Here is an 8,243-nt window from a genome sequence, read left to right as displayed (position 1 = left end):
TTGTATGGTGTCCCTGGCATACATTTTTTTCAGATGGGGGTCGGCCCGCAGACAAATATATTAATTTTGGAGTCCTTGACTTGAAAATGAACCACTGGTTTAACAATAAGGAACAAGCCTGACACTGATTCGAACACACATGCGCACGTCGGCCACGGAGGCGGAACGTTTTTTTCAACCAATCAGCGTAGGAGATAAAGTCTGACGAGGCGAGTTTACCAAACAACAGTTCAGTTTAAAATTCAAACGGCTACCGCCAAGAAGCCACTGAAGCCAGCCAGCCAGCCGGGCGTCGCCGTCGACACTTTCATTTCAAGTCAGCAGTAAGCTGAAGCAAACACGGTAGGAAAACTATTTTTATTTTATTAATCTACACATTATTCACAACGGGCAATCGCGGTACTGATTTCTGTCTCATGTTGACGATGAAAATGTTAGTTTGTTTCTAAATGGCCTACTGATGTACCGTATACTGTGCAGTGAGTTAACATTAACAATCGCCTTCTCTGTTAGGAAGAACGAACGAACAAACGAACACAATGGAGGTGGGTCACCGTTGGTGTTACATTTATTTACCCGACATGGTCTATCATGTTAACTTTTTTTTCTCGGTGGTTCTTTGTTCTAAGATTTAACTTAAATCTTTGTGTATAATATACAACAGAACGCAGATCCGCCCAAGTCCGTCTCTCGTCTCCCCTTGCCTATGAGCTCCACAAAGAGACCGATCCTGGCCAACGCTTCAGACAACTATGAAAGCCAGCCTGCCCAGGTTTGTGTTTTTGATTGAAATATTTATTAACAGTTTGCGGAATCACAGTACATTTCAACTAAAGTACAAACTCGATACAAAGACTGTTAACTGTGTGGACGACCCAGTTAAGCATTACATTTGTTTACAAGAGGGTCCACCTTGTTCAATTCATAAAAACATTTAGAGACTTACAAATGGACACTTCTATATAGTCAAAGAACAGAACAGGAATTCATCATAAAGGGGTGGGCGGTTGGGGGGGGGAATTCAGATTTTACTGGGGCCTGTTTCGAATTGCTGACTTGATTTGGTTTACTTTTTTGATTATGTTGGTGGCCATTTTATCACCGGAAAGATTAGCCTCCAGGATGGAACCTAGGTAGGTATTTCATCTTTACGTGTGATAACATGTAAACACGCAACTTGCAAACACTCGTCGGAACTACCTGAAGTGTCTTTTTGTAAATTACTTTAATTTCCTGCTAAATATCACAACCACAAGGGCTAGGAAAAAGTTGTGGTTGTACTATGTTCTGACCCCTAACCCATTATTGATGCCGTTTCTGCAGAAAAGGCAGCGCAAGGAGCCAGAGGCGGTCAGACCAAAGGTAGCAGCCACTATCGTAGGCACCAAGAGACTCTCAGCGGCCACTGCCAGACCCCCTGTGTGTAAGTTAACCATACACTCTGTGTGAGACTGTCACTGTGTACTGTATACAAATATAACTATATACTCCTCTAGATTTGGAGTGTAGGGTCCAACCAACCATCTTCAGGACTGTCTTTCTTTTGACAAGAATTTAAGCTTTTTGTTATGAATAAGTTAAAAAATTAAGTAACCACTGCCACCCTCCATGACTTTCAGCTAAACCAGCCAGATCCATGGGCCATCCTGCTGCCACTGTTGCTGCTGGGCCTTCTAGAGGTGAGTTCAGTTGTCTGAAACATGCGATCTAACCTCGCATCACCAGGATTCCCCCCCCGGAGGAAAGCCTAGTTGGAGTTACAAAATTGCTGTGTGATCTGGTCTGTACTCTGGGGTGGATCATATCGTTATGTCATGTTGTAGTCGTCAGGCCGGAATCCTCAATCTGGAACTTCATTTCCCTCAAACCAGAAGAATAACAATAAGCGTGACTCGTTCTCTCGTAGCCTGCAGCTTTTATGGGGAAAAATCGATTTGAGGGCCTGACTACAAAACAATGACTACAACATGATGTAACGATATCATGGGCTCCCGACCAGATCATGAACCCGAAAAGGAATGCTGCCCAGGCTAGCTGTTATCAGCTAATTTGTTTCAGTAAGTCTGACTGCAGAGGTTAAACTCTTGTCAGCTCTAGGCCACCCATCAACAATGGGAATGGATGATTTTAATTGTCAAAGTGTTAACACGAGGCACAACAACCTAAATTGGGTAACCTAAATGAATCTTCCCAGACTTGATAGCAACCCTTGTCTTTGACTTTGTGCAGTTTGTTAATGAACATTTTGGACACTGTCTGAGGAGTTTATGCGCTGCACAGAGCCCAGGAAGGCCTCAAGTAATTTGATTACACCCCAGTAGCTCTGGGTGCCAGAGACCCATGTTGTCTTTGTGCTGCCCTGCAACAAAATGGCCTAGCCCCTGCTCTTATGCCTGAACCGTGGTTAATGGTTCCAACACTAAAGCCATCTTTTGGCTTTATTTGCACTTAGTTCATTACATTGTTAAACTAGTTGGTATAAAAGTAATTACAAATAACACTTGTGTGATGTGAGCGGCACCTTGATGATTTAGAGTGGCTGGCACAGCAAAAAAAAACACATTTTGATGTCCTACAGGTGTAGCTGCTAAAAGGCCTGTCTCAGCCACAGTTCCAAAAGCAGGGGTGCCAGCTGGAACAAAGCGACCTAGCTGGGACTTAAAAGGCAAGGTTTCTGATATGCAGGGCAAGCTCACCGCATATCAGAATAAAGTAAAGTCTTCTGATCAGAGCAATGAGTCGCTCAAGGCTGCAGTGACCGAGAAGGACGTCATCATCAGAGCACAGCAGAGTCGGCTCAGGTATGTCTTATCACTAGGGGTGTAATCAATAGTTTGATCCTGACAGAGTCCTAGAGTAATTATTATAATATGAAAATGGACATTTAAGTTTATTACAATGAATACCGTATGTACCAGTATGCAAGTATGATACACACAAGCCAAACTTATTTTCATTTAACAAAAAGGCTGATCTACAAAGCTATGACACCAGGTTCAAAGTGCTTAAATATAACTGCCATGTCGACGATGTCTGAAGTTTTTGGCCAATGTTGGTTGGCTGAAGAAAAATAAAAATCCTGCCCTTTCCCATCAGTGAGTGTGAGGCTGAGCTAAAAGTCCTGTATGGGGTCAAAGCTGATCTCCAAAACATGACCAGCAACAATAGAGAGATGGAGAGACGGCTGTTGCACCTGGAGCAGGAGCACAAGGCTACAGAGACCCTTGCAGAAAATCTGGAAAGGGAGCTGCAGTCTCTAAAGGTAAGCTATTCATTACCACACCACTTCCAATAAATAAAGCCTCTGAACTTTAACACACGTGTCTCATTTGCTTTCCCCACCCAAGGTTCGCAACTTCACATATGGTCAAGCCAAGGGTTCAAAGCCATGACCTTTTGACAACAGCCTAGATTTAAAAAAATCAAAATGCAGATAGAAGCCTGTATAAAACCATGGTTCTTAAAATGTCTCTGCTTCTCTCAAAGGTGAAGCTGTCTGTGGCAGAGTCCAGCCTGGCTTGTACCCAGACAAACCTCTGTTGTACACAGACCACACTGAGAGAGACAGAGGAGAAGCTGGCCTCTTGCCAGGAGACTGTAGCCCGCCAGAGGGATGAGATCCACGTTGGCGAGATGGCGCGACGGTGCCTACATAACGTCATCCAGGAACTCAAGGCAAGTTTTTAGCATTGTAGGGCTCTGGCTGCATATAAGGAGAAGTGTTTGCCACTCCATAGACATGCATGCATGATCTGCCCATAATTATGAATTGCATTCAGTAATGAGCATCAGTTGTATTGCTGATATCTTTAGTACTGTAAACGGGACAAATTGTGTGCAGCCTTTCTTTCCCATAGGTGCCATAGTCTGTCTCGAAGTCTTTAGGTGTAGAGTAGACAGTCACAGAACTTGTAGCTGTTCTGTCCATTGTGGGTAGAATATGCGCCACTCCTTTCTGGTTAGTTTGTAAGTCAGGTCCCCCATTTATAATAAATTGGGTTTGTTTACATTTAGTGTTACAGTATCTGTCCTTTCTTAATGTGCCTATTAGTCTTAGTATGTATGGGGAAATTTCTTTTACCCTGTCATGTTTTGAATTCAAACTGGTTTCCTTCTATAGGGGAACATCAGAGTTTTCTGTAGAGTGCGCCCTCTTCTGGCTGGAGGGATGGGTGGCCACATCCAGCTCCCTGCCCATGATGACAAGACCCTGATTCTGGCCAAGAGTGAGGAGGTGAGTCCATTATGCCTATAGTGGTTAGACCAGCGGTTCCCAAACTGGTGCGTGCACCCCTTGTGGTGCGCAAACGCAATGCGCATGACATGAAAAGGGTGGTTTTATGCTGTTTAGCGCAAATGGCTAAATCTGGTAAAACACTGTAAGGAGATGTATAGAGCAGCTGCATGTCTCTCAGTGCAGTGATACACTGTGATTATTTGCCATAATCATATAAAAAATGTATCAGTTCCGGCCAAATGCAACGAGACTGAGTCAGCTAGGTCAGGAGGTAACTGGGTGTACGGCCAAAAATATTTGGGGACCGCTGGGTTAGACCAATGACTTAAAGGTTCAACGCAGAAAACAAACTAATCTTTGAGCCCTATACTCTTCTCATACCAGAAGTTATACCTTGGAACTGCCCAGACAATTTCTCACTGAAGTGTTTCCGCTAATGATGATTGAACTTCACCACTTGTGAGCTTGTACATGGGCTATTTTGTAGTGTTGTGGTCAAGTCTGAACCCATGTCCAAATCTAGAGTCCTATATTAGACGACTGACCCCATGAAGTCTGAACTAGAGCTCTCCACACTTTCACAGGTCCAAAAAGAGGTCCCGAAATCCGAAATTTATCTGACATTTTACTGATTTCCGACCCGCTCCGAAAACATTTTCAGTTAAACCAAACCCGACTGGATCCGTGACAATTTCGTCCGATTCCGACCTGTGCGGTTCTCGGGTCCACTTGGGTATTTTCGTTATCGGGGACCCGGTGAAAGCTCTAGTCTGAACTACATTGGGGCCAACCTGTAATTGCAGTAGATCTCATTTTGTCATCACTGGATTCATATTGGCAATGTTAGTTTTTTATACCTGCATTATCTTATCACTGCCTCCATAAACAATGGACATAACATCAACTTTTATTTAATCCTTCAGTCTCATACAGGTCGTACAGATACGACGCAGAAGAACTACTCCTTCTCCTTTGACAAGGTCTTTGGGCCCCATTCCTCACAGCAAGAGGTATTTATATACTCTTACTCACTCATTGTCCTGTTATGGTGAGACATCTTAATTTGCTGTTTATTTATTTTGGCTGTCCTTCCTCCAGGTCTTTGAAGAGCTCTCCCTCCTCGTACAGTCGGCCCTGGATGGTTACAACGTTTGTTGTTTTGCGTACGGCCAGACGGGGAGCGGCAAAACTCACACCATGGAGGGAGAAGACACGGAAGATGGCTGGGGAGTCATTCCACGGGCAGTGCAGCAGGTTTTTAAGGCAGGAAGGAAACTGGAGGAGCAAGGCTGGCAGGTTGGTCACCCTGTGCATTTTTCTTTTTTCCTTCAGAAGGGAATCTGGGTGAAATATTATTATTGTTTTGGTTACTCTTGTAATATCCTTGCACAATGTGAGTCTGGGGGTGGTCTGATGGGAGTTTAAATTCCTTGGGATTAGGTTTTGAATTAACTTATAGAGCATATAGGTCAACCGGTGGTTCGGAGGTATTGCAGGTGGTCCCAGGGAATTTTCTTTATTCAATTATCAACATTGGCTATCTTCAGTTTAAAAGTACTTTATTTATAAATCGCAGTGTTTCATACAACCAAATGTAGCCTAGTTAACAGCTTGAACAAAAGCCAGATGTTGGCCTATTTGACAGTGCAGTGCAGAAACATAATTGCTTTGATGCATAACGAGCATCACAGCTGAATACAGACACACCTGCCCTCTGAGAGTCTGGAGTCATTTCTCTCAAAGCCCTCGAATATGATTAAAGATTATTGTTATTATGGTATTGCATGCTCAATTATTTTCCCATATCTTTGATTTGCGGGACAGTAGTGCTATTTCCAGACTGTTCCAAGATATGTGGGACGGGTGGTCAGCCCATTAGTGGTGGTCCCCAGGTTGCTCTTAGTCAGAATGGTGGTCCCTGGGTCAAAATCAGTTAAAACCCCCTGCTATAGAGCATCCTATTTATGGAGGGAAGTTCTCACCTAATACTCTTGTTTCCCCCAGTTCTCCTTCACAGCAAGTTTTGTAGAGATTTACAATGAGACTCTGCGTGACTTGCTCTACGCCGGCAAGGCCAGCAACCGGCCTGAGCACGACATCCGGAAGTCTGCCGACAACACTGTAATTGTAACAAACCTTACATACAAGAAGGTCACTTCAGAGGACCAGGTACAGCACACTTATTTCTATTGTCTGTAGTTGTTACATAGCCACTTAACTTTCAACCTGGTATTGAAATGTGTTGAGCATGATGTGGCACTTCATGTAAATGCTCATTTATCTCCCAAGCTGACTAAAGATGCCAATTATATTCCCCAATTGTCAGGTGATCAATCTGATGGCCCTGGCGAACCAGCATCGTGCCACTGCTCAGACCGCTGTCAATGACCGATCCTCTCGCTCCCACTCAGTGTTCCAGCTTGACATCACGGGAGAGAACACAGGCAGGGACCTGAAGTGCAACTGTGAGTACTTTATTTTTATTTTATTTTTTAAAGGTCCGATGACCTTTGCTTGTCATTCCCAGTCTCTCCACTGTCTTATCAAAGGCAGAAAAGGCCCAAACATAAAAAAGACAATTTCTTGACTTTTCTTTTTTTTTTGGGGGGCGGTCGGTGTTTTGCACGTTTGTCTCAATCACACTTTCTTATTGCTGACTTGTATTCATCTGTACAGCCACCTTATGCCTGGTGGACTTGGCCGGTAGTGAGCGTGTTCAGAAGAGCCAGGCACAAGGTGATCGCTTCAAAGAGATGACGGCCATTAACGGCTCACTCACCAACCTGGGCATTGTCATCACTGCCCTGGCAAACAAGGTCTGTCATTCTCTGAACCCTGCACTCAGTTATATGAAATTATTAATGCTACTCTCTTTAATTTCCAATCTGTTGCTTTTTGACTGGAGCTTCTGTTTTGGGCCAGGCTAAAACCATATTTTCCTTTTATTCCAGGAGAATTTCATTCCATACAGGAATTCCAAACTGACGTATCTTCTTCAGGGATGTTTGGGAGGAAACAGCAAAACGTGAGTTTGAACCTGGAGACCACAATTATTCTGAAATCCTCAAATTTTGTTTAGAGTTAACTAGTTTGTCTTGGAACACTGTCGGGGGGGATGCATTACATGACCTGATCCTTTTTCTCACCCCATCAGGCTGATGTTTGCCAACATCTCCCCAGAGACTGACAACTTTGGGGAGACTTTGAACTCCCTGAGGTTTGCTAGCAAGGTGGGTAGTACTTATCTACTGTATTTCTTGAGCACACATTGTAACTGCTTAAACTGGGTTTCATGCTGCTAGCCAAACACAATTTGGTGTCTCCATGGAAACCAAACAATTTAAGCGTAGTATAAGATTTGAATATGTATGTGAAATTGCTCATGATTCTATATTTGGGAAAACCAACACTAAAATATATTAAGCAGATACTTTTTTTTTGAAAAGTTAACCAATCCGCTTCTCGTGTTGCTGCGGCTTGTTTTGACATTTGTTCATTCAGTGTTGGTGGTCTTCAATGTAACATTCTGTTCTCTTCCAGGTAAATGACTGCGTCATCGGCACGGCTTCAGCAAATAGGAAGTAGAACCAAGCAGCATTTTTTACATTTTACATTTGAAAATGGCGTGAACCATGTAGTTCATTACTTTACATTTTTTTCTTAACATTTTTAATAAAAGTTTTTGGACAAAGTTCTGTGTATTCTGGAAAGTTTTGTTTAATCGGTACACATATTTGCACAAAGGCTATATGACTGTCAAACGCATATTTTTGGTGTGTGCAAACCCTTGGGTTGACAACTGGTTATTTGTTAGTATATGATGTATTGCCATTTTTTTTTTTTGTTGTTGTTGCTTAATGTAAATCACTCTGGAAATGATACGGCAAATGACATTTCTCCCCAACTACTCCTAATACTACAGCAGCAGTGTGTTGGTGTATATGTAGATATAAATACAGGCAGACGGTTATTTTTTTGTCTTCCCTCATTGCCAAAGTGACTTCTT

General features: G+C 43.0%; 1 protein-coding gene across 1 annotated transcript; it reads left to right on the top strand.

Moving 5' to 3' along the window:
• The first annotated feature begins 223 nt into the window (after window positions 1-223).
• kifc1 (kinesin family member C1) lies at window positions 224-7,928 on the top strand. The gene is made up of 17 exons (XM_079522748.1): window positions 224-342; window positions 514-545; window positions 665-772; window positions 1,324-1,423; window positions 1,620-1,679; window positions 2,579-2,801; window positions 3,097-3,262; window positions 3,487-3,675; window positions 4,121-4,234; window positions 5,161-5,247; window positions 5,336-5,533; window positions 6,242-6,406; window positions 6,564-6,702; window positions 6,914-7,053; window positions 7,189-7,262; window positions 7,392-7,467; window positions 7,778-7,928. Exons 2-17 carry the CDS (start codon window positions 540-542, stop codon window positions 7,820-7,822), a joined length of 1,890 nt encoding a protein of 629 aa, XP_079378874.1. The 5' UTR covers window positions 224-342; window positions 514-539; the 3' UTR covers window positions 7,823-7,928.
• Window positions 7,929-8,243: the final 315 nt, after the last annotated feature.

This window comes from Electrona antarctica (assembly GCF_951216825.1).
Source record: "Electrona antarctica genome assembly, chromosome: 15".
Lineage (NCBI taxonomy): Eukaryota > Metazoa > Chordata > Actinopteri > Myctophiformes > Myctophidae > Electrona > Electrona antarctica.
The sequence above is the reverse complement of the archived record's forward strand: the minus strand, read 5'-3'. Positions and strand labels throughout refer to the sequence as shown.

Excerpts from the sequence above, each read along its gene's own strand:
- kifc1 (XM_079522748.1), top strand. Across the intron at positions 7,054-7,188 it reads TCACTGCCCTGGCAAACAAG|GAGAATTTCATTCCATACAG; the intron begins GTCTGTCATTCT and ends CTTTTATTCCAG. Across the intron at positions 7,263-7,391 it reads TTGGGAGGAAACAGCAAAAC|GCTGATGTTTGCCAACATCT; the intron begins GTGAGTTTGAAC and ends TCACCCCATCAG.